Source organism: Pongo abelii, chromosome 5 (assembly GCF_028885655.2).
Source record: "Pongo abelii isolate AG06213 chromosome 5, NHGRI_mPonAbe1-v2.0_pri, whole genome shotgun sequence".
Classification (NCBI taxonomy): domain Eukaryota; kingdom Metazoa; phylum Chordata; class Mammalia; order Primates; family Hominidae; genus Pongo; species Pongo abelii.
Window position 1 is genome coordinate 110,308,959 of NC_071990.2, and position 25,540 is coordinate 110,334,498.

General features: G+C 42.5%; 1 protein-coding gene across 1 annotated transcript in view; it reads left to right on the top strand.

Annotated features, from left to right (window-relative positions):
• LOC134759385 (uncharacterized) overlaps window positions 1–25,540 on the top strand; it is a 54,300-nt gene that overhangs the window by 18,935 nt on the left and 9,825 nt on the right. The window contains exons 6-10 of the mRNA XM_063725298.1: window positions 692–853; window positions 10,103–10,215; window positions 10,611–10,746; window positions 10,999–11,202; window positions 22,941–23,133. Coding sequence (XP_063581368.1) covers window positions 692–853; window positions 10,103–10,215; window positions 10,611–10,746; window positions 10,999–11,202; window positions 22,941–23,133 — 808 coding nt within the window. The remainder of the gene's footprint in view (window positions 1–691; window positions 854–10,102; window positions 10,216–10,610; window positions 10,747–10,998; window positions 11,203–22,940; window positions 23,134–25,540) is intronic.

Here is a 25,540-nt window from a genome sequence, read left to right on the forward strand (position 1 = left end):
CAAGAAATGTCTTTGGAATTTTGATAGAGATTGAAATAAATGATCTTTGAGGTTCTTTGTGATATTAAAGTGATATAGTATATATGTATCACTTAAGTAGCAATTCAGTTCTGGGATTATTATTAAATTCTTTACCTCCAGATGAGAAGAAGGGACATTTATTCAGCTCCTTCTACATGGTAGGCATTATTGCAGCACTCTGGGTAGAGACATCATTAGTATTTTTGTTAGGTGGACTTGCCCTGCTCTGCATGGAAAAGCCAGGATTCCTGCAGAGATACAAGCCCAGGTCTGTGTCCTTATAAAGCTTGTGCTCTTCTTGTGCTACACTTCTGCGCCCTCCTCCATTGCCCAGAAGCTTCCTAACAGTTGACAGAGTTTGCACCCAACGCTGATGGGTGTTTATCTTTTCACTGATGCCACAACAGTTGTGGGAGTACCACCTGCTATTGTCTTTAGGGGATTGTCACAGAATTTTTAAATGAGCTACTAAGTATATTTGAATACTTACAGTGCTGAATGGACAAACATATTTGGGGAATCATGATGCTGGACTTTAATTTTATTTTTTAATTGAATAAAGTCCTACCTAAACTTTCTTCCTTGTTCACGTGTATGTGACCAAAATCTTGCTGAGAAAAAGGGAGTATGCTTCTCATAACCATTCCTTCTCTTCTCTATTCTCCCTGAGACTTCCAACCCTGAGCGAATAATGCAAGTGCTCCAAGATCACGCTGCAAAGACAGTCATGCTGGCTCCACATCATCCATCTTTTGTGGCTTCCCAAGGTTTGCATCAGTGCAACTATGACCAAGTCTGGGAGAATATTTACAGCAACATCAACCTCTGTCAGGTACTACAGGAAGAAATAACCAATATGCCCTTTTATGCAACTTGCTACCTGTGTGTAACCCTTAGACATTTACTTTGGTAGTTTTTCTGACACCCTCCCCACCAAAATCTCTTTTCATCTAGCCAGGTTTATTTTCATTATAAGAAAGATTAAGTGCTCATTAAAAAGAAATATATAAAGAAGTATAACATAAGACGTTGTTCCTACAAGGACAGATACTTAAACCAGTAAATGCCAGTGCAAGGCTGTACATCCAAGGGCTAAGCAAACAATGAGTTGGACAGTTATTAAATATCGTATTTAGAAAGTGGTCCCCAAAGGGTAGATTCTATTGGGGAAAGCCTCTTGAAGGAGAGGAAATTGAGCTGGGTTTGAAGGAAGCATAGGACTTAGGGAAGTGGTGGGGAGGAAAGTAGGGAGTGCATTCTAGGAGGTACAGCATGAAGAGCATGCTGAGGAGATACTGGATGGGACATAGTCAGAGCCAGCTTAGTTGAGTGGAAGATTCATGTGGAAATATAGTGAAAAGAAAGGATGTTTGTTTGTTTGTTTGTCAGGGGATGTGCTGGTTGTGAATGCTCATGCATTCTAGACAAAAGAATCTGTGCTTTTTCCTATAAGGAAAATATTTCATACAAAGGCATATGTTTAAAGAAAAATAATGTGACAGCAAAATGTTAGTTGGACTGAAAGAGGGAGAGTTTGGAGACAAGGAAGCCAGTTAGGTAGCTGCTGCACAGGATAGGCATGAGGTTTGGAAGTGAAAAGAAGTTTATTCACAAAGCTAGTGTATACTTGTCTTTACAATGATACCATAACATTTTTGAAGCTTTCATCTGCTATTATTTGTCACTCTAAAAGAAGAGTTTTGTTTCATTTGTCTATTTAAGTTGGGAAGACGTAAATATGTTTATAGTCTAAGGGGAGGAAGCAGTAGAGAAGAGGAGACAGCAGACATGAAAAGGGAAATGTGAGAAACAGATGACCCTGGGGAAGAGGAGGGGATGGGATGAAGAAATCAGATGGAGGAGTAATTTTGAGAAATCAAGAATGACATCACTTCCCTTGAGGTGAATGGGATACATAGAATTTTCAGGTGCAAAAAGGTAAGATGTGGGTGCTCCTGACTGGCCCTGGCTGTCTCAGAGAGAGGGAGGAGGCAGAGGTCATCTGCATTAGTGAAGTGGACGGCAAGAGCTACATGTGAGGAGGTGCATGGCCATGAGAAAGGCCACAGGACCATCAGTAAGAGGAAAATACACGAATGACTGCATAGTCAAGAGGCCCCTGGTAAAACCCAATGCTATGAATTTGTAGTGAGCCCCTTTTGTATAAATTCTATTCCTTTCACCCCTAAACATGATTGTAGAGTGCCTGAAAATTGTATAAAATCAAAGTTGAGAGGAAGTTGAGTAAATGCTAGAGAAAGAAGTACTGTCACGGTCCATTATCCCCGGCTGGATATGGGGGAAAGTGAGACCTCAGGGTATCCAGTGAGTTATGGATTAGTTGGGAGCACACACCACACACACACACACACACACACACACACACACACACACGCATGCATGCACACCCCTTTTATAACTGTTCAATTTGTTTGAGCAAGGATCTAGAGATCTAATGAGAAATGAGTTGGCCACGCAGATCAGGAGCAGAGGCAACATATCATAGCCTGGATCTCCCAGGCCCCTGAATTTCCTGACAGGGTATGCAACTACCAGTGACACACTCCTTGGCTAGCATCCTGCCAGAGTTGAAAAAATGGCCACATTTTTCCTATCCCATTGCCATTTTACATCTGAAGTTTGTATCACCATTCAGGAAGATCTTACACGAACAAGGAGACATTAAAAAAACATTGACTCTCCTGTTCCTGAACCAAACATAGAGGATATAGGGTAGAGGAGAAAGGAGTGAGAAGGCAGAGTCTGTCCCAGTGTCTCGGAACCGTGTCTTTGCTTCTAAGATCCTGAACAGTTTACTTATTTTTATTTTTATTTATTTATTTATTTATTTTTGAGACAGAGTCTCACTGGGTCACCCAGACTGGAGTGCAGTGGTGCGATCTCGGCTCACTGCAACCTCTGCCTCCCAGCTTCAATGGGACCACAGGCGTGCACCACTACCTCTGGCTAATTTTCTTTTTTTTTTTTGAGACAGAGTCTCGCTCTGTTGCCCAGACTGGAGTGCAGTGGCACGATCTCAGGTCACTGCAAGCTCCACCTCCCAGGTTCATGCCATTCTCCTGCCTCAGCCTCCTGAGTAGCTGGGACTACAGGTGCCCACCACCACACCTGGCTAATTTTTTGTATTTTTAGTAGAGACGGGGTTTCACCCCGTTAGCCAGGATGGTCTTGATCTCCTGACCTTGTGATCCGCCCACCTCTGCCTCCCAAAGTGCTGGGATTACAGGCGTGAGCCACCGCGCCCAGCCACCTCTGGCTAATTTTCATATTTTCAGTAGAGATGGGGTTTCTCCATGTTGGCCAGGCTGGTCTTGAACTCCTGACCTCAAGTGATCCACCCACCTCAGCCTCCCAAAGTGCTGGGATTACAGGCATGAGCCATCATGCCCAGCCTTGGACAGTTTACCTCCTGATACAGATGTAATAATCATCCTTTACCTGGGGAGTTACGGTATTAACATCTGAGGGCCATCAGCACAAGTCTGTTTTCCTCCTTGAGTGAGAGAATAAAGGGAATTAAATTCCGGAGGTCCGTAAAGGGGTGAGAGGAGATGAATAAGAGTGAGGAGAGGGCCAGGCGCAGTGGCTCATGCCTGTAATCCCAGCACTTTGGGAGGCTGAAGTGGGTGGATCACAAGGTCAGGAGATCGAGACCATCCTGGCTAACATGGTGAAACCCTGTCTCTACTAAAAATACAAAAAATTAGCCGGGCGTGGTGGCACGCGCCTGTAGTCCCAGCTACTCGGGAAGCTGAGGCAGGAGAATTGCTTGAACCCGGGAGGCGGACGTTGCAGTGAGCCGAGATCGTGCCATTGCACTCCAGCCTAGGCGACAGAGTGAGACTCTGTCTTAAAAAAAAAAAAAGAGTGAGGAGACGTCGGAATCAAAGGAGGAGGGAGTCAGAGATAAAGAGCTTCGTGTTTGAAATTATGGAGAAATGGTAAGGTCTAGGATGTGGCCTGACCACTGGGAAACTGAGTTGTAGCACTGCCCACAGGCACTTAGGGGACAAAGGGGGTTACCTCTGTAGGACCACTGTGCCAGTGAAAAGCAGAAGGTAAACAGTGACAGTAGGAGATGGTGGCTCAGGTAAGTGTTGAGTAGTAGAAAACACCAAGCTAGGGCAACAGTGTAAGAAACTGGTGGAAATGGAAGCAGGGAAAGCTCCTGCTTCTCCTCCCAACCATGCAATGAAGGGGACAACGAACACTTTTTGCTCTCACTGCTTTCTTCCACTTGCAGAGGGGATGGAAATTCAGGTACTGATAGGATGCAGTCTGTGCTTTCACCAAAGTCTGTTTTGAATGCAATTGCCCAAATAATAAAAAGAAAAGAAAAGAAAACCACTTCCTCTAGCTATTTACTGACATATAAATGTTGTTCTTGGAATCTTGGAATTCCCCAAAGGGAGAAAAATATCAGCACTGCATTTTCAAGTTGACTTATGGTAAATAGACCATAGAGAGACTAATAATACCTGTAGATCTTCAGATTCCAGAGATGGGGCATGAGGGGAGACATACAACACACACACAAATCACTCTACAAATTAGGATCATGAAGTTTTCCATTTTCTCATTCATTCATTCATTCCATGATTATTACATGGATATTGCCTTTGTGTCAGGAACTGTACTTGGGTTAGGGGACGAAACAGACCCAGTCCCTGCCCTGAGAGCAACATACAATAAACAAGTGAACAAAGAAGTAAACCTACATCTTTAACTTGTGAGTGTCATGAAGAAAACAGGGGGCAGAGAACAATAAGTGGAGGGGAGCACCCTCTGACAGAGGTCAGCCAAATCTTGGGGTGGGAGGATTGAGTTGAATTTAATGAATGAGAAGGAGGCAGCCATGCAAAGAGCCTGGAGAAGAAAAGAATTCCCTTCCTTTCCCTTCCCTTGCCTTCCCTTCCCTTCCCTTCCCTTTCCTTCCCTTCCCTTCCCTTCCCTTCCCTCCCCTCCCCTCCCCTCCCCTCCCCTTCCCTTCCCTTCCCTTCCCTTCCCTTCCCTTCCCTCCCCTCCCCTCCCCTCCCCTCCCCTCCCCTCTCCTCCCCTCCCCTCTCCTCCACTTCCCCTCCCTCCCCTCCCCTCCCCTTCCTTTCCCTCCCTTCCCCTCCCCTCCCTTCCCTTTCCTTTTTTCCCTTTCTTAAAACCAGTGCTATTTTCTGTTCCAAAGCAAAGAACAGAAAATAATACTGGGTTTAGGAATAGAAATTCCAAGGCAACAGCCAATATTTTCTAGTTTTCTTCACATTTTCCCATGGGTGGCACTTTGTAACCTCCTGGAGTATTTCTGCTTTGTTCAAGAGCCACTTTATACTGTATCAGTGCCCCACTGGTAGCACATAGCCATTCTGGATGTTAAATGCTAATCAAATCAGATTAGGATTAAGTAAAAATGTGGCAGCTAGGAGGAGTTACAGGAATGTGAGTATGAATCTTAAAGCTGTGTTACTGTTTTGCAAACATGTAGCAGTCAAGTGTGGATTTTAGCATCTGTATGCTGGTTAGCATCTGTATGCTGGTCAGCATCTTGATTCTGAATTTGGCAAGTGGCAACCAATACCTCATGACAGATAAGTTTCTTAAAGGGCCTTCTGCATAAAGAAAAACAAACTTCATAGTACGACTGTCTGTCCATTTTGGCATCTCTGAGAGAATGAATATAATCACTAATTGTAGCACAACTTCAGAACAGTTTCTAATCAGTTCTCACTGAATGCCATTCACCAGTAACCTTTCCTTTTTTGTTTTGTTTTGTTTTGTTTTGTTTGTTTTTGTCAGGGTCTTACTCTGTTGCCCAGGCTGAAGTGCAGTGGTGTGATTTCAGCTCATTGCAGCCTTTGCCTCCTGGGTTCAAGTGATCCTCCTGACTCAACCCCCAGAGTAGCTGGGACTATGGGTGGGTGGGCGCACACCATCACTACCAGCTATTTTTTTTTCTTTCTGTAGAGACAGGGTTTCACCATTTGCCCAGGCTGGTCTCGAAGAAATCTACCTGCCTCAGCCTCCCAAAGTGCTGGGGTTACAGGCATGAGCCACTGTGCCCGGCCCCACTTTCCTTTAGGGAGTTTTTTTTTTTTTCAACTTATTTTGAAATAGTTTGAGATTTACAGAAAAGCTGCAAAGGTAGTACAAAGAGTTCCCATATACCCCTACTCAATTTCTTATATTATCGACATCTTACCTTGTAGTGATACATTTGTCATACCCAAGGAACCAACACTGGTACATTACTGTTAACTAAACTAGGCTTCATCTGGATTTCACCAGTTTTTCCATTAATGTTCTCTTTCTGCCCCAGGATCCTATCCAGGATACCATGTTACCTTTAATCATCGTACCTCCCCCACCTCCCCTGCTCTGTGACAGTTCCTCAGTCTTTCTTTGGTTATCATGACATTGACAGTCTTTAGGAGTACCAGCCCTGCAATCTGTAGACCTTTGCCTAATTTGAGTTTGCCTGATATTTTCTCATGGTTACACTGGGGTTATGGGTTTAGAGGGAGAAGAATATTACAGAGGCTAAGTGTCTTCACCACATCCTATTCAGGGAGCATGATATCAACATGACATCATGGCTGATGTTAATCTAGCTCACTTGGTTAAGCTAGTAGTGATTGCCAGGTTTCTCCACTGAAGTTACCATTTTTTTCTTTAAGGAGTTTTTAAAAATTAAGTTTAAATCATAGAAGTAATAAATAAATGTCTTCTCCTTGTAAAAAGTTGAAACATTACTGAAAAGTTAAATTCCCCTTTAACTACTCCCTGCTGCCCATCCTGCTCCCCATTCCACCTCCTTAGAGGCAAACACTGTTATTGCTTTGAGCCTTTTCAATGCATTTACATGCCTACGTATATCCCCATAAAATATATATAGGATAAGTTTGCATTTGAGGTTTTTATATAAATGATATATCATACTATATGGATATCTTTCTGCAACCCAACAATATGTCTTGGAGATCTGCTGTTCTTTTCAATGGCTAGTTGTATTTTATTGTATACTACAGATTACACCCCAGCTAGGCCTGCGTAGATCCTCTGGAACCTGTAATTGTTAGATCAAGTTACTCATGTTCACAAAAAAAGCACATTTATTAAAATGGCTATGTAGAGACATTACACACTACTATTGACCATCGTATTTTCAAAGATAAGGTTTAAATTGGTCACTGTTTTTTTAACCTCATAGAGTAGTAAAGCAGCAGAAAATACCACATCCAGTTTGCAGTGTTGGGGGGCAGTGGTAGAGCCCTTCCTTTGCCTCTTCCCACTGACCACACCAAGGAGGGAAGGTGCTCCCCTGCATTTCCAGAGGTAATGTGATGTAGTGAGAAGAAGGTGTGCTCGCACAGAAATGGTGGTGTAGACAGTAGCTCCGATGTGCAACATATTCAGCGAAACACAAAACACCCTTTTCCTGGTTCTTCTCATCAAATTCAATAAAACATTTACTTAAAAAATTTTCTGATGACAATAGTGGCATGTATTTAACACAGAAAACTTGGGAAATATAGAAAAATACAAGAAAGAAAACTGAAATCACCCCTTATTGTACCATCCAGATTAACAACAGTGTTATTAATCCTTCTAGCCTCTGTTTCAGTGGATAAACCCATGTAAGCAGCAGAGATGTTCTGGGTGTGGGGAATACATAACAGTCTTACTTTTCCTACCTACCTCCCACTCCATTTCCCCTGCCAACTTCCCAGAAGAAAATGAGATTTGCAATCAGCAGAAATCTCAGAACTGTCAAAACACATGAACTCGGTCATGCTGACAAAGAGCCACAGGCAGTAAAGGTCAGCAGATTTCCACACCCAGGCCGGGAGAATGAACACAGATGGGGTTGCCTTGCTGCTTACCTGCACCGTCTCCAGTACGCTTAGGGGTCTACGCTTCTGGACTTGGTATTTCTTAAGCAGTTTCCTTTTGTGGGATGTTGTTGGTCCTTTTTCCTGGAGGATGCTGGGTGCTCTCCTTTTCCTGCTCCAGCTGATCTGTGCTCCCTTCCTTTTTCCCAGGCCACCTGCAGGTCCAGCAGTACTTTTGTGGTTTGTTCAGTCAGTCCTTCAAATGTCTTCCACTGTAACTTGATGTCGCTTTCTGTCCTGTCCTATGTAATTCTGGGTAATTTTAGAAGTAGCTGAAAGCGTCACAATCCCATCAGAGAAAGGATGTGGCTCAGAGCCTTCCTTCTGGGACCACATCAAATAGTGCTGAACAGCAACCCGAGAGCACTACAGGCCAGGAGGCAAAAGGCTCCACTGAACCCCTGTTACCCCAGATTCATAGGAATTGTCAAAATTCAGCTACTCTCAGAGTATATGCTTTCCTGTAGATTTTAAAAAACATAACAGAGATGTTCTTTACTTTGGAATGACGATCTTTCTGTTTTAATGAACAAGAATGCACCATGTCACCTCACAGGGTCTTTTCCAGTCCTAGGGTTGTGGGATGTTTACACAGAAATACACTGATGTGTACACTGAGCTGGAAGCCAAGTCTACCTACAAGCAGAATGGGCAATACTTAACGCTACTCAATTGGACAACTTTCTCTCTCACCCACTTTTCCTAATATTCCTGTCAACATTTTCCTTCCTCACTTCCTGTCAAAAGCCTGCTAGTCTATCTTTAGAGTCTTGGGGACTGTGTTAGTTAAAATTAGGTTTGGCTGTTGGTGATGGTAAAATGATATGACAGAGGATTAAAGGAGGTGGAAACTGTGCTCTCTGTCCCTCATATGAACGTTTCAGGGTAGGATGTACAGAGCTGGTGTGGTAGATTTGCACCATGGAGCCCTCAGGGCTCTCAGCCCTGTCTATCTTGGAGTTCTAACAAATATGGCTCTACATTCGAGATCAACACCCAGCTTGAGACAGAGCTCCAGCTGTCACATTCATGCTCTAAGTAGCAGGATGGAGAAGGGATGAAGAAGCTGCCTCTACTAGAAATTCTTGGAAGCTGCAACATGGCATTTTACTCCCAGTCCATTGTCACATAGCTACACCTAGCTGCAAGAGAGGCTTGGAAATGTTGTCTTTATCTGGGTGGTCAGGTGGCAAGATAAATATTCAATAACTGTAGGAAAAGAGGAAAACGGCAATTGGGGAACAACTATCAGTTTCTGCGATAAGGGTCCATTGGAATTCCAAGAACCAACTATTAGAATATAACCCAGAGAGGGGGTTTCCAAGCTCAGCCATTGCCACTCAGTACTTTTGTGGGGATTGGTGCCACTATGAAAGTGCACACCTTATGAGATTGGGGTGTATGCCCAGAGACAAGCAGAGAGGGCAGCTAAGAAGAGGCTGCCCAGAGGGTGAGGGGCGGGACCTCAGACCCGCATTACCTTCCTCACAGTGTTATCTGGGGCTGGGGTGCATGACCACATCCCTCTCAGCATCAGAGAAGATGACTGTGGAAATAAGTGTAAAGCTTGAATGCTGTGAGAGATCCTACAGGACTACTGAAGTTCATAACAGGAGAGAACTGGCATCTTGAGCACCAATTAGGTGCCGGGCACTAAGCTGGAGGTTTTATATACATTCTATCATTTAACTCTCACAACACCTTATCATTTTCCATTATCATGCCATTGTACAAATGTGGAAGGAAACAGGCTCATGACTGTAAATGACTGAACCATATAGCTAATACGTAGAAAGAAGCTTTATCCATTGAGCTCTCTCAGTACAGAACAAGACTAGATTAGAGAGGTTCAAAGGTCCCAAACATATACATTCTTGTATCAACTTTTTATAAAGTGAATTACATAAAAGACGGGGAGGTAGATGGCTATTATTTAAAAGCTGTGACTACTTTCGTGAAACAAAAATTAGTTTAGTAAAAACAATGACCTCCCTAATTTATTGTAGAAATTTAGATGTCAGGTTGAATATGTCAGCTTGAAGTAGATCAAACCCCTCTTTTACTTACTTATCTAAATATGCTTTGGATTATGAGGTTTACTTTTGCAATGACCTGATTGTGATTTTGTTAATAATATTGCAAATGTTTATGTAATTTGATTAATGCTAATTTTTTGATAGAATAAAAATATGAAGGATGACGATCTCTCCATGAAACAAAATGAAAATGATCTATCACAAATAAGTCTCAGCCAACATGCTGATGGGCCTCTCAAGCAGATACAAGAGACGGGGTAAATTAAATCATATTATTAGTGACTCAAAAAAGTGGATTAAAACACTGTGAGGAAAACTGAGTGACTGATTAATATGTAGTTTACATATTAACTCAAAAATATTTGATGTCAGAAAGAAAGCAAGACTTTTAAAACAGGTCAGACAACTAAACTATTGCTTCACCCTACGACTGTAGGGTAATGAGAGTAATTGCTAAGAGAGTCATTGCTAAGAGAAACTTGTCTTTACATGTATACATATAGAGTAATTATTTCCCCTTAGTAAATTTATAAAGGGAAGCTATCATGAAACACCTTTAAATTAAATAAAATGACTTTGGTTTTGTGCCTGTGAAATTTTGGAATCACTTTGAGGTGAAATTGATTTATGATATCTCTCCTGCCTGCTAAAGGTACAACTATGCAATGACCCTACAACTGCTGGGCTTGGATGACGGCACTGAGCCCAGTGATAGGAATCCTGTTCTGATGAGAGGGGCCTACTTGTCTTTTCTGTATCTACGCCACCTTCGAATCAGAGAACTGCAGGTATGTGGATGGCAGGCATCAGAAATGTCTGGTTGTCTAGAAAAGAGGCTTTTTTGCTATTCCAATAGCAAATGCCATTTTATGCTTTTGCACTTTGTTCCATTTTTTTTTTTTTTTTTAGCATGGAATCAACCCCTTTCCAGGGTGGTGTGTTCCTTTCTCCACAGTAGGGTTGACCTGCCATCAAGTTGTATTCTATAGGGTGGACTAGGTGAAGGGCAAGGACCTGATTCTGTTCTTTCTTTGTTTCAGTGCATCTGCTTAGGAATTCTGAATTATTTCAGATCTGTTGAGCGAACCCTGACAATCAATACTTCGGGCCTTACCTTGGTTTCAGGGAAACTGTTCCCCACCATGGAAGATAGTTCCTGGGTAAATATGGCAAAAGGAGGTCTGGGCACCTTGCAGGGCCTGGGCACTCACCACTATGTCCATGAGACGCCTGCTGAGCACAAGGTGAGGTGTTGTGCTGAGGTTTTTTCTTCCTTGATTATCCTGCCTCCCAAAGCCACCCTCTAGATAAGACCTGGAATCAGTTAACATGATGGAGTAACAGATGAGGGTTTCTTAGGTCATAATAAAACACAAGGTCTGCTTAAGAGCAAGTCACAGGCAGAGAGTGCCCTAAAGCAGCCCTGGAGGCCACACTGGGAAGGAAGAAATAGAGCATGAGAAGCCCTTCTGTTACCCTGGCCTGAGAAGTTTACATCCTTACAGAGAAGCTCTTAGAAGACTCTCCTTGACATTGCTATATGTACCTTTTTTGCCTCTTTTCTGTTTTCCAAGCTTCAAATGAAAAAAAAAACAAAAACTCAAAACAGAGGTAGAAAAACATTGGAAAGAGCTGAACAATAAAGAAATATTTTATCCCTACAAACATCTGCTTGCCCCTTAGTGCTTTTGGTGTTTCTAGAACATATTTTTCTACAAAGTGTGTAAAATTTCAATCCTGCCTAACAAAAGGCCAATAAGACAAAATTCATATTAATTTCCTTTTTTTGGGAATAAAGTTGAGAATGCTTACATTTTATTGGACTATTGTAGACACTCTTGTAATATTTTAATCTCAATCTCTAGAGAGTTTATTCCTGAAGATAGAGTTTAATATGAATTTTATCTTCTTAAAAATGCTAGATTGACAAAGGTGAAAAATAAAATCTATTTAGCTACAAAACAAGTCATTTTCTAAGCTAGTGTGATCTCTGACTTATGCCTGTTGTGTCTGTAAGTGTAAAATCTTACTCTTAACTGTTGTTCATATGCACACAGTCTAGAGCAGCACTGGTCAGCAGAAATATAATGCAAGCCACATACATTATTAAAATGTTCTAGTAGCTACATTTTAAAAAGTACAAAGAAACATGAAATTTTAAATAATATAATCTGTTTAGCCCAATGTCTATATTATCATTTCTACATATAATCAATATTAATAAATCATTGAGTGATTATACATTTTTTTGTACTAAGTCTTTAAAATCTGGTGTATATTTTATATACAGATAGCACATTTTAACTCAGACAAGCCACATTTCAAGGGCTTAACAGCCACATGTGGCTAGAGGCCACATGTACTGAACAGTTCAGCTTCAGATATTGGGATTTTGTTTTTTAATTTTCCCAACCCAGTCACTTAGAGTCCTACCTTCACTCAATCTTCAGGACACCCTTCTCTTTTGGGTCTCCTACCCTAACAACAACCCACCAACTCCTACTCCCTCGTGACACACAGACTTCCTCTCAGATCTTCCTTTACCCCTCTGGCCTCCTCCTTGGGTTCTAGCTCATCAAGCCCAATTAGTCTGGCCCTCAGTGGAACTAGAGAGGTGGGTTAAGACACTTTTAATACAAACATGCTACAAAACAAGCACATCTTTCTCTTACTAGTATGATCCAACCACAGCTGTGGTATGTTATTATGCTAATGGATATTTTTGAAAATGTTCTTACTAAAGAGCCCTCTCTCAGTCTCTCTGTTCTGGGTTTGGGTAGGAGATAGAAATAAAGGAGGAGAGGATAGGCAAATACTGTCCTGCCGTACTCGTTGTAGGAGGAACTTCTCGGGGTAATGCATTTTATTTATATATATTTTTTGAGATGGAGTTTTGCTCTTGTTGCCCAGGCTGGAGTGCAGTGGCGCAATCTCAGCTCACTGCAACCTGTCTCCTGTGTTCGAGCGATTCTCCTGCCTCAGCCTCCCGAGTAGCTGGGATTATTGGTGCCCACCCCCACACCCAGCTAATTTTTGTATTTTTAGTAGAAACAGGGTTTCACCATGTTGGCCAGGCTGGTCTCAAACTCCTGACCTCAAGTGATCCACCCGCCTCGGCCTCCCAAAGTGCTGGGATTACAGGTGTGAGCTGACGTGCCCAGCCTTAATGCAATATTTCTTTCCTATGCTCTCATAAATGATAAGAAAAACAGTGCCTATTTTTGTTCTTAATAGCTCCCAGCTGCTATTACTTCAGTATGAGACACTCAAAGAAGTGGCCTTCTGTCTATCTTTAATAGGACTACTTGGTTTAGCTACACCCCATGGGTGTGGCCTTGTCAGTATTTACACCAGGATATCCAGCTCTGGAAGGTGTGATTCTTTCCCACAGAGGGGATGGGAGGCACAGATGTTAATCTGTTGGGTTGAACTCACCAAGCCCAGGGCTGAGGCTGCTGGGCGCAAACCACTGGGCTTACCAGACCTCAGGAAGGCTCCTAAAATGGAGACCCCTTTTCCTGGGCCCAGTGAGTTTGATCCCATGCTGAAAGTCTTGGGTTAGTATTAACGAATGTTCACTCAACAACAATGCCAGAAAAAAAAGGCACCTACCATCTGTCTTGGATACTTTGCCACTCTATGAGCCTACTTAAAGGCATGTGGCAGAGTAGAGTAGAAAGAGCCCCAGAATGAGAGCCAGCAGCCTTTACCTGGCTGTTGACCTTGATTGTGTCTTCTCAGGCATGGGGGCCTGATACCCTGTGGCATGTTCAGGATCTGCCGGGACTTGATGTGCTGGTAGCAGAGGCTGTTGTGAGGAAGTGGTAAGAGATGAGGCAGCAGAAAAGTGGGCCCGATCATGAAGGGTTAGGCTCTCCTTAGGGTGGGGGACTAATTCCAAGGTTGGCGGGGGAACAGAGAATTTTTTTTTTTTCTTGAGACGGAGTCTCACTCTGTCACCCAGGCTGGAGTGCAGTGGCATGATCTCAGCTCACTGCAACCTCCACTTCCTGTGTTCAAGCGATTCTCATGCTGAATCTGCCAAGTAGCTGAGACTATACCATCATGCCCAGCTAATTTTTGTACTTTTAGTAGAGATGGAGTTTTACCATGTTGTCCAGGCTGGTCTCGAATTCCTGACCTCAAGTGATCCACCCGCCTCGGCCTCCCGAAGTGCTGCGATTGCAGGCATGAGCCACTGCACCCAGCCCAGAGAACTCTTTTAAATGGGAGAATGGCTCTTTTCATTGGCTTGTAAATTTCCAGAGGATCTTTGCCCATATGTAATCACATTTATTCCCTTGCTTGTAGTCCTTCGTGAGTTTCCTGTTTGTAACAAGACAAAGTCCAGGCTCCTTGGTGAAGCTGACAATGTTGGGCACAATCTGGCTGCTGCTAACCTCTCAGACCTCGTTTATCTCCACTGTCCCTATATGTCCATCCTTAGGGAGCTGGGCCTAGACCTCCCCTGAATGGGCAGAGCTATCTATACTTCTGGGCTCCTCTGTCCCTCACCTTCCCTTTCCTTGGTAAATGTGTACTCTTATCCAGAGTCTGCTCAAATATCACCTTTCTGGGCCTTCCTTGACATCTCAATGCAGAGCTAAGTGCTTCTTGCCATGACTTTGTCTACTTCCATTATAGCACTGAGCACATTGCTGTGCTTGACTGTTGGCATGTTTGTTCGCACAGGCTGTGAGCCTATCACTCATCCATTCTTTCACTCATTCCACAAATATTCTGACCAATAAATATACTAGGCACTGTTCCAGGCACTGGGGATTCAGCAGTGAACAAAATGGGCACAAATTCTGCCATCTTGGGACTTATTTCATGAAGAAATACACACATTAAATAAATAAGTAACATATATAGAACGTTCAATGATTTGGCACCAAAGCTTCCATAGACTTCCAGAACAAATCTGGATGTATTTTAAAGGTGCAGCCAGCATGATTTTCAGATAGAGAAGTCAAGTTTGATTCCAAAGCTTTGGCTTAACCATTTGGAAGTTTAGAGTTGCCATCAACTGAGATTTGGTTGAAGCAGATTTGTTGGGAAGATCCAGATCTCAGTACCGGACATGGAAAGTTTGAGATGCTTAACAAGATGTTCAGGTGGCAAAAGGTAGTAGAGAGCTGGATATATATTGATACATTGCAGGTATCAAATGTTTATTTGATAAAAGAAAAGTTCTGCCTATAACAGAATGGTAGCATGCTTACAAAAAGACCACGTACATGAAAGTGCTTTGCAAAGTTATCATGTTGTTCAAATGCAGAACAATTAGCTGTGATAATAATAATATACTCTACAGACTAGAAAGAAAGGTAGAGTAGAAAATGTATTTGATTTTCTTTTTAAAAGATTATAGCCAATAGACTGAGTCATTCACCCAATAAATTTTGATGGGATTCTTAGGCAGAACTATTATTATCCAAAATTAATGCAAGATGATTTAGAAAAAGGTAAACTAGTCAGAGAAATATTGTCTATATTGCCAAAAGGCCTAAAATTCACATTAACAAGTGATGGCAGAAGCCACTAGGGTGAAAGGAATGAATGATGGGCCACCAATTTTCCTATAGTTACTATATTCAGCAAATAGTTTTCTTGGCATCAGTTAATTTTCAAACTAAAAACATATGAATCATTACAAAGGTCATATTATTTCTTAGCCAAACATAATTATTGCCCTCTTCCTTCTGCCACTCCTCCAAACATAATATTGAAGGATCAACTCTCAAGGCCACAAAACCATTAGAGGGAGGGTCTTCCACATGACTGTGGAAAAAATGAAAATAAACAGGAAATAAAGAAACATTAAAGTAACTGAGCCATAACCCTGCATGAGGCAATTTGGTCATCTGGTCTTTAAAGTGTATCTCCTGTGGCATAAGCATGTATTTCAGAGACATGGGACTGAGGGAGAAAGAGAGCAAATTATGGCAGAAAGAGAAGGAATATGTATGCCTATATAAAGGGTTTGGACAATGGGATGTGGATGGGAAGAGTGGATAAACGACCACTAATATAGATGATGGCATTAGAGTTGGCATCTTGACAATACTATTGCTTTTCATCAGCTTCAGAACTTAATCCAATTGCCATTGCCTGAAAGTCTTATAAAATTCTTCTGTACAAGAACTTTGGGAAAGGTCTTTTCCAATAAAGTGAATAAAGCATAACACGTTAAGTTGTTTCTTTTTTCCTCAAAGGCAAGCTCATTTTACATAACAAGAGACAGGAGCTAAATGCTAATAGAAGCCAACATGGTAATTTACATATCTTAGTTGTTTAATTTTTTTATGGAACATGTCATTTTCTCAGCATCTTTTCTATTTTCCACTGGTACCAATCATTTTGTAAGAAATCATAATTTCAGGTTGGACGCAGTGGCTCACGCCTGTAATCCCAGCACTTTGGGAGGCTGAGGCAGGTGGATCACTTGAGGTCAGGAGTTCAAGACCAGCCTGACCAACATGGTGAAACCCCATCTCTACCAAAACTACAAAAAATTAGCCAGGTGTGGTGGTGCATGCCTGTAATCCTAGTTATTCAGAAGGCTGAGGCAGAATAGCTTGAACCCAGGAGGTGGAGGTTGCAGTGAGCCAAGGTTGCACCTCTGCACTCCAGCCTGGGTAACAGGGTGAGACTCCATTTAAAAAAAAAAAAAAAAAAAAAGACAATTTCATTTTTGGAATTCTAGTCAAAGGAAGCTACTAATTATTAAAAGTTGTGCCAGGTGCAGTGGCTCACGCCTGTAATCCTGGCACTTTGGGAGGCTGAGGCGGGTGGATCATGAGGTCAGGAGATCGAGACCATCCTGGCCAACATGGTGAAACCCTGTCTCTACTAAAAATACAAAAATTAGCTGGGCATGGTGGTGGTGCGTGCCTCTAATACCAGCTACTTGGGAGGCTGAGGCAGGAGAATTGCTTGAACCTGGGAGGCAGAGGTTGTGGTGAGCCGAGATTGCGCCACAGCACTCCAGCCTGGTGACAGAGCGAGACTCCGCCTCAAAAAAAAAAAAAAAAAGTTGTATGCTTAAAGCATAGCAAAAAGCAAAGCAAAACGAAAAATGCTGCTAGAGGAATGATGAACTATGAAGTATCCTTTTGATGAAATATTATGAACTATAACTATTATTTAGAAATGCTCACATTTACTTATTAGAAGGTTTCTATGTTTCTGCTTGAATGGTTAAGAAACAGCCCATAAAAACTAATTATACAGTCATAGAAGTGAAGGGACCCAAAGAGCGACCCCATCCACCTTTCTGATATTGGCAATTAACCATCTAAGCAGATGATAATCTGTCCTGTTTGTTAAGATTCCAGGAGTGTTCCTGTAGTACTATAGGCAATGCCACATAAACAAAACAATTGATAGGTCTTCAGAGAGCCAGGATATGATTGCTTAAAATTTATAGATAAATGGATTCTACACAACTGATTACTTAGCAAAGTTTTTATAAGAGTTAATAGATGTAAGATGAAAGATTGGGAGCCAGTGGTTCCATAGCTTAAATGACTCACGAGTAACAACTAAGAAAATCAGATTGTTTTTCTTAAAATATAAAAATATACTATATATATATATTTAAAAACAGAAAATAGGCCAGACGCTGTGGCTCATGCCTGTAATCCCAGCACTTTGGGAGGCCGAGGCGGGCAGATTGCCTGAGGTCAGGGGTTCGAGACCAGCCTGGCCAACATGGTGAAACCTTGTCTCTACAAAAAATACAAAAATTAGCTGGGCATGGTGGCGTGTGCCTGTGGTCCCAGCTACTCTGGAGGCTGAGGCAGGAGAATCGCTTGAACCAGGGAGTTAGAGGTTGCAGTGAGCCAAGATCGCGCCACTGCACTCCAGCCTGGTGACCGAGTGAGACTCCATCTCAAAAAAAAAAAAAAAAACCCAGAAAATAACAAATGTTGGTGAGGATGTGGAAAAACTGGAACCCTTGTGCACTGTTGGTAGAAATGTTAAATGGTGTAACTACTAATGAAAAACAGTATGCAGATTCCTCAAACGTTTAAAATAGAATTACTATATTATCCAGAAATTTTACTTCTGGGTATATGCTCAAAAGAATTGAAAGCAGGGGTTCAAAAAGATATTTGTACACTTATGTTTATAGCAGCATTATCCATAATAGCCAAAAGGTGGAAGCAACTCAAGTGTCTATCAACAGATGAAACAAAATGTGATAGTTCCATAGTTATTATGGGATATAGTTCAGCCTGAAACCGGAAGGAGATTCTGACACATGCTATAACATGTATGAATCTCGATGGGATTATGCTAAGTAAAATAGGCTGGTCACAAAAGGACATTATATGACACACCTAGAGCAGTCAAATTCATAGAGACAGAAAGTAGAACGGTGGTTGCCAGGGTCTCAGAGGATGGGAAAATGGGGAATTCTTGTTGCGTGGGTACAGATTTTCAGTTTTGCAAGATGAAAATAATTCTGGAGATGGGTGGTGATAGTTGCACAACAATGTGAATGTACTTAATGTCACTAACTTGTACATGAAAAAATAAGATGGTAAATTTTATGTTATGTGTATTTTACAATAATAAGAATAGATAGATAGATCTATCTCTCTCTCTATCTATCTATCTATCTATCTATATATATATATATAGAGAGAGAGAGAGAGAGAGAGAGATGATAGATATCTAGGCCAGTGTTTTTTAACCTCTTTTCCATTATGGCTTCCCCAACAAATATCCTTTTACTCTCCCCCTACAAAGAAATGTTAACACCAGAGATATGCCATAGATTTGCTTATGTGCAATGTGTGTATCTGTGCTTTATATATAAAAAGAATAAGATTTTTTTTGTCCTCCAAGAACCACTTTCCACCTGAGCATTATCCCCCCATAGAGAATGTATGTATTAGGCTGTGGTGACATGAGATCAGAATCTATAAAGGCAAAACACAGGATTTTTGACGGGCATATGTTAAAAGCACAGGCATATGTTAAAAGCATATGTTAAAAGTAGAGATTACAAATCATAGACTCAAAGAAACCTATATGTGCAAATACAAAAACCATTCATACATTCTTTTATTTAACAGATATTTTCTAAGCACCTACTCTGTGTTAGGCCCTGTGCTAGGCAATGAGAATAAAATGATGAACAAAAATAGATATGTTCCTTACCCTTACAGTACTTTGTAATCCAGTGGGTGAGACAAATATTGGTCAAAAATCACACAAATGAATGTAAAGCAGGGACATCAAATTCCTCAAAAGAGAGGCTGAGAGCTCCTTGGTACTATAGGGAGGCTGGGGCAGGAGGGTTTCTAAGGAAGTGATGATTGAGCTGAGATTGGAAAATGAAAAGTCTTTAATTAGGTAAAAAGGAGAGGGAGACCTTTCCACAGAGTGGGGACAGCCTGTGCAAAAGACCTGTGGCCAGAGGGATCATGGCACCCATAAGAAACCAAAAGACAGGAGTGGTTTGGGCACAGACACGAGGTGGAAGGTGATGCACAATGGAACTTAGCTCTGAGTTTCTCAGCCTTGGCACTATTGATTTTTGGAGCCTGCTAATTCTTTGTTGTGAGAGGCTCTCCTGTCCATTATAGGATATTTAGCAGCATCCCTGGCCTCTACCCAGATGCCAGCAGTACCTCCCACTAAGTCATGACAACCAGAAGTATCTCCAGACATGGCCAAATGTCCTCTGGGGGGCAAAATCACTCTCAGCTGAAAAACACTGGACTAGAGAGATAGGCATGGGCCAGATTGTATGGCCCTGTTAAGGAGTTTTGCTTTATTCTGTGGCCCATGGGAAGCCTCTTAGGGATAGAAAAGGGGGAAGGGGGAATGACACAATCAGAATTGCATTTGTAAAAGTTCCCCAGCCAGCAGTGAGTAAAATGGAGAGGAGGGAAAGCCCAGGCCAGAGGAGTCATGGATAGACCATTTAAGAGGCTAGGCCAGTTTAGAAGCTCCTAGACTAGTCCTTATGAAATATAATAGCTTGGACTAGGGTAGTGGGTAGTGGAGATGGGAAGAAGTGAAACGGGAGAGTTCCCTGATTTCCCCTCGTAGAATGTGCAACAAGGATGTGGCTCACCTGTTCCATGGCCCTGCAGCTCAAACCCCAAGGAGGAGCATGCAGAGGGGCAGGTGCAGAGGCCAGGGCAAGTGCTTTGTGCTCTCAGCGCCACTTAGTGTCTAGCGGTGGGTGCCTGCAACCCCAGTGTTACCAAGCCCTTTCAGCTTTGCTGTCTGCAGATGGCTTGAGTGCTAATCAGCTCAATGGACCCTCTGCCTTATCACAAGGGCAGAGGGCCAGTGTGACAGCCTTCTGTATCCCGAGCTATTGCCCAGTGTCCCAGAAGAATTGGATCACATGTGGGCTTGAAGGATGAATGCAAGGTTTTATTGAGTGGTGGAGGTGGCTCTCAGTGAGATGGATGGGGAGCCAGAAGGTGGAGGGGTGGGGGAGATAATCTTCTCTGGGAGTTCAGCTGTTTTCGGCAGAACTCCTCTGGACGTTCAGAGGCCTCTTCCCTCCTCTGTCGTGCTGCTCTGCTGCTCTCTGCTGCTCTCCACTGCTCTCTGCCTCTCTCTGCTGCTCTGTTCCTCTGCTCCTCTCAACATTCAGCTTCTTGCATGTGTGCCTGCTAAGGTCTCAGGTTTATATGGGCACAGGATGGTGGGCCAGAGTGGTCTTGGAAAATGCAACATTCGGGCACAAAAGCAGGAGTACCTGTTCTCACTTAGGTCTAAGGGCATAGGCCCAAGGGTGGAGCCCTCACCCTTCTCTAGACTCAGCACTTCCCTGCCCCACCTCCTATATCAGAAGTGGATGGATTTGAGAGACAGGAAGTAAAACTAACAGAACTTGGTGATAGATTGGACAAGTAGGGTGAGGCAGAAAGAGATGGCATGAATGATTCATGCTAGAGGAAGTGGATGGGTGGTGGTGCTATTTAGTAAAATCGGCTGGAGATAGCCTGGGTTTGCGGGGGAATATTTAATGATTTGATCATTGTTAAAATTGAGGGGGCTTTGAGATGCCCAGGAGCAGTTGCCAAATAGGTAATTGGATGTGTGGGTCCAGAGCTCTGGGGGGGTCTGGATTGGAGGCATAAACTGGGGACCAGATGGTCTAAAGGTGGTAATCTCAGCTATGAAAATGTCTGCCACCTCCTAGGGAAGGAACAGAGGAGGAAAAGAGGAGGTCCTAGGAGGCAGCTTGAGAGTGGCCATCATTTAATGACTTGGTAGAGAAAAATAAATATACTTCGCAGTGTCAGACAGAATGACCGGAAACTAGGCAAAATCAGGGAAAACGTGGAGTCCCAGATGCCCAGAGAAGAGAGTGAGTCAAGAATCAGGAAGCACTAAATTGTATCAGATGCTCCCGAGAGATTACATAAGATGATGAAAGAAAGTTTGTTGTACGTAGAGCAGTGGTCATTGTTGGTCTTAGCGAGGGTGGTTTGGGTGGCTTGGTGGAGCCAAGGGCCAGATGGGAATGGGTTGAAGAGTGGGAGGTGAAGAAATGGAAATGGAAATTGTAGATAACATCTTGGGAGATTGGACAGTGAGGGGGAGGAGAGCCACACAGTGGAACCTAGGGAAGAGTGTGAGGAAGTTTCACAATGAGAGGGACATACGCACATTTCAGTGTCAAGAGTCCAGCAGAGAGGAGTGGGATATCCACGAAGGAGCAGGGATGCTGCCGAGGTGGCAGGCAGCGACCCTAGAGAAGGGGGGCAACACTGTCCTCCACTGTGCGGAGGAAGGAGGAGGGAAGAGATGTGAGCCCTGGGGAGGTGGCGGAGAATGGCGCACAGAGGAGCTCCTGCTGGGCGTAAGAGGAGACTATGCCTTGGAGGGAGGGAGTTCTGAGGCTTGAGGAGAGTGGAGAGGTTGGAAATTGTGAAAATTATTATTAAAATAATGATTCTCAGGAAGCAGCAGATACTCAGTTTTCTAAGAAAAATAACATTATGATTGAAATACTTCTTACTTGTATTAGATTCCTAGGATTGTCAAAACAAAGTACCATAAACTGTGTGTCTCACAATGACAGAAATTTATTCTCTCACGGTCAGGAGCCACAAATCCAAAATCCAGGTGTCAGCAGGACCGGGCTTTCTCTGAAGGTTCTAGAGGCGATACTTCCTCGCCTCTTTCAGCTCCTGGTAGTTGCTGGCAACCCTTGGCAATCCTTGGCATTCCTTGACTCACCCTAGTCTCTACCTCTGTCTTCACATGGCCTTCTCCCCTATGTGTCTGTCTCCAAATTTTGTAAGGATCGCAGTCATTGAATTAGGGCCCACCCTAATCCAGTATGACTTCATCTTAACTTGATTACATCTGCAAAGACCCTATTTTCAAATAAGTTCTCATTCACAGGTTCCAGGTAGACATGAATTTTGGGGGACACTATTCAACTTAGTACATTACTAAGCCATGAAACTGTGCTAACACATTTTAGAAGTACTTATAGAATTACAAGAAAAATATTTTTAACCTAATGTTTAAGGATTCCAAGTGCCTTACGCTCATAGAGTCACATACTTCTGGCAGCTAACGTAGTCTATAGTGTCTCCACAGTCCCCATGTTACAAATGAGGAAACGGAGGCTGGGAATAGCTGAATGACCTGCCCAGGTTGAGATCCTGGCAGAGCCAGAGCCTGAACCCAGGCATTCTGACTCCAGAGACCATTCTAGGCTCTATTTCCTACCTTTCTCCAGTTGCTACTGAATTTGTCAGAAAAACAAACTAATCAGCTAGTTATCCACCTCAGGAACTACCTCTTCCTGCCAACATTCTTTGTTAATATGTTTTCTGCATACAGCTTTTTATACATTCAGAATATTTACAGCTTCATACTGGCAGTCCATTGTGTGGGAGCAGAAGCCTGCTGCTTGTCCATGTGGGATGGCAAAATATAGCTCTCCCTTTTCCAGTAACATCTGGGCTCGGCTTTCTTTCTCCAGGTCCACAGCGTCCAATTCATGGAGTTCTCGGAAGTGGAGAATCAGGATGACTACTACAGCACAGAAGCTGGCTGTATCCACACCCAGGACCAGCAAGGGGTGCATGTCATGTATGAGGAAGCCTTGAGTGATCTCAAGGAACTAGAGGCAGAGCTGCTGCTTGTGGCTAGCCATTACATTGAGAAAGAAAGGGGTGAGAAGTCAGATTAAAAAAAAAAAAAATCAACTGCCCAAATAAACAAAAAACACTAAGGACTCCTTTTTAATACTCTCCACCCCAAAATATAAACACATATCCAATAGTATCTGAAAACTCAATAAGCACACACTTGCCCCATCCCTAAAATGCATTCACTTTAGGAGAGAAACAGTTCTGTTTCCAGCTCAAGCCCCGCTTCTGATAGAGATGGTGACTACTCTTTCAGGGCCGGGTTGTAATTCTTGCTGTGGTTCAGACTCTGCTTGTTGACCAGGGGCATTTCTTTTCTTTTCTTTCTTTTTTTTTTTTTTTGTTGTTGTTGCAGCAGGAAGTTTCCTTTATAATGGCAAGTTTGATGATACACAGTTCTAGCATAAGGCCTCAGTCACTGGGCCCCAGGAGGCAGAAAGGAGCAGGGCTGAGAGGGACGACACGCTCCAGGGCTCATGTCACACTGATATGCACGCCAGGAATGACCACCCATGTACTCGTAAAGTCCAACCCACCCACCAGTTCAGTCAAGAATTATGCTTTTAATTCTTCATGTTTGGCCACTGAAGATCAAATCCACCATGATGACAGGATTTCAGTACAACAGGCTCTTTTCCAAGTCACGACAGACAGAGATGTCCAGGCTCTTGATAAGAAACAAAAGTTCCTTTGACTTCTCTTGCAAGGACGGAAGAGATAAATGTTTTCTTTATGATCTGTTGAAATATTTATATAGACTTAAAAAAACAACTAACAGTCATTCTGTGCTCTGGTTCCCTGGAAGGTTTCTCGTGATCTCCCCTTCAATAGCTAGAGGGCTTGTGTGTCAGGGAACAAAGAATTAAGACACTTTAAGCAAGAAAAATCCTAGTGCAACACTCAGAGGCAGATCGTGGGCTTGAGGGGGCCGGAGGGGTGGGAGGCAGGTGCTTCGATTGAGGAGCAGGGTGCCGCCTTCTGGGAAAGCCTAGTGGAGACAGAAGCAGGAGCAGGAAGCCCTGCCAGGGAAGGCCCAGTTTCTTCCTTGCTCTCCTGAGGTACAAGGGATAGCACGGCCCCTGCATTTTCACTTCTCAGGGCCGAAGGCCTGACCTCTGACACTCTACCCACTCTGGTGACCTGCATGCTAAATTGGGTGACTAAAACAGGCTTAAGCCAAGAATTGGGATTTTACTCCCAGGGGCATTTCTGCGTCACCCACTGGGTGCAGGGGATGTGGTGCAGGACCCTGAAGGAAGGAAAGTAAGCAAGTGAAACAAATGACTTTTCTAAGTGGTAGACCTTGAGGAAACTGCATTTAGCAGCAGAGACAGCCCTGGGTTCCTAACAGGAAACCACCAGGATGCAAGAACATCTGGCTAGGAAAATGCCAGACAAGCCCCAGAGGAAGAAATCGTTACTCAGGGTAATCAAGTAACCCATAACCTGTATTTTCTCTTCCTTTTGGCATCACTCAAATTGATCCAATTTTAGAAATGGATGAGGTAAGAATATTCTTTTGGGATACTATGACAGCATTGGAATTACACTTACAAAGAGCTTAGAATTTCTAGACACATTGCAATACCTAAAGGGAAACTTAATCAGGGTTTGTGCTATTTTGTAATATGTGTAGACTGTAATTAAAGATAATTCACATTCATATTGCTACAAAATGCTGCTCAAAGAAAGTCTGACAACTAACTTTTCAGATCCTAGACAGAATTAATTTGATATAGGATTGAACTCTTTGTCCTGTCTTTGCCATTGGTATCTGAATCATAGGATGCAATGATGGCATCCAACATTCCAGGGTATTTAATTTCAGCCCTTAGCTTTTATCTTTACTGGTTATCCTACATACCAATGCACCATTTGGTCCATATTAATTTATAATAGCATGCAACTATTTCTAGCTGCTAAGAATTTAATTGGACTGAGACACTTAGTCAGTAGTCGTTTAACCACATGGGCATCTTTCAATTGAGCTGGTAAATGTATAGTCATCTATTGTGAAATGATTTCCCAACTGTTGCTACGGAAGTTCTTGATCATCTTTCTCTTGCTTAGTACCCATTAGATATGTGATAATTATTGAACTTAAATTTCAGCACATGAAAGTATCTTATCTTTGAATATTTAATTCTGAAATACAATAGTTAAAAATTTAAAGCAATAATAATACCAGTAGTGAAAACTAACGTTAACAAAGTTAAAAAAAATCAGCTGAATAATGAAAATTACCTCATTGATTTAAGTTAGTAATTAACATAATTAAGGAATATCTTGGAAACATTTCTGAAAATTTTCGACTTGGTTCACAATGATGGAAATAGCAAGTCAAACTGAGTTTGTTGTTAAACCTCCAGGGATTTGTTTTTAGAGAAGGAGAAATGTATACTTTGCCTTTAAATTGTGGGTTTAAGGACAT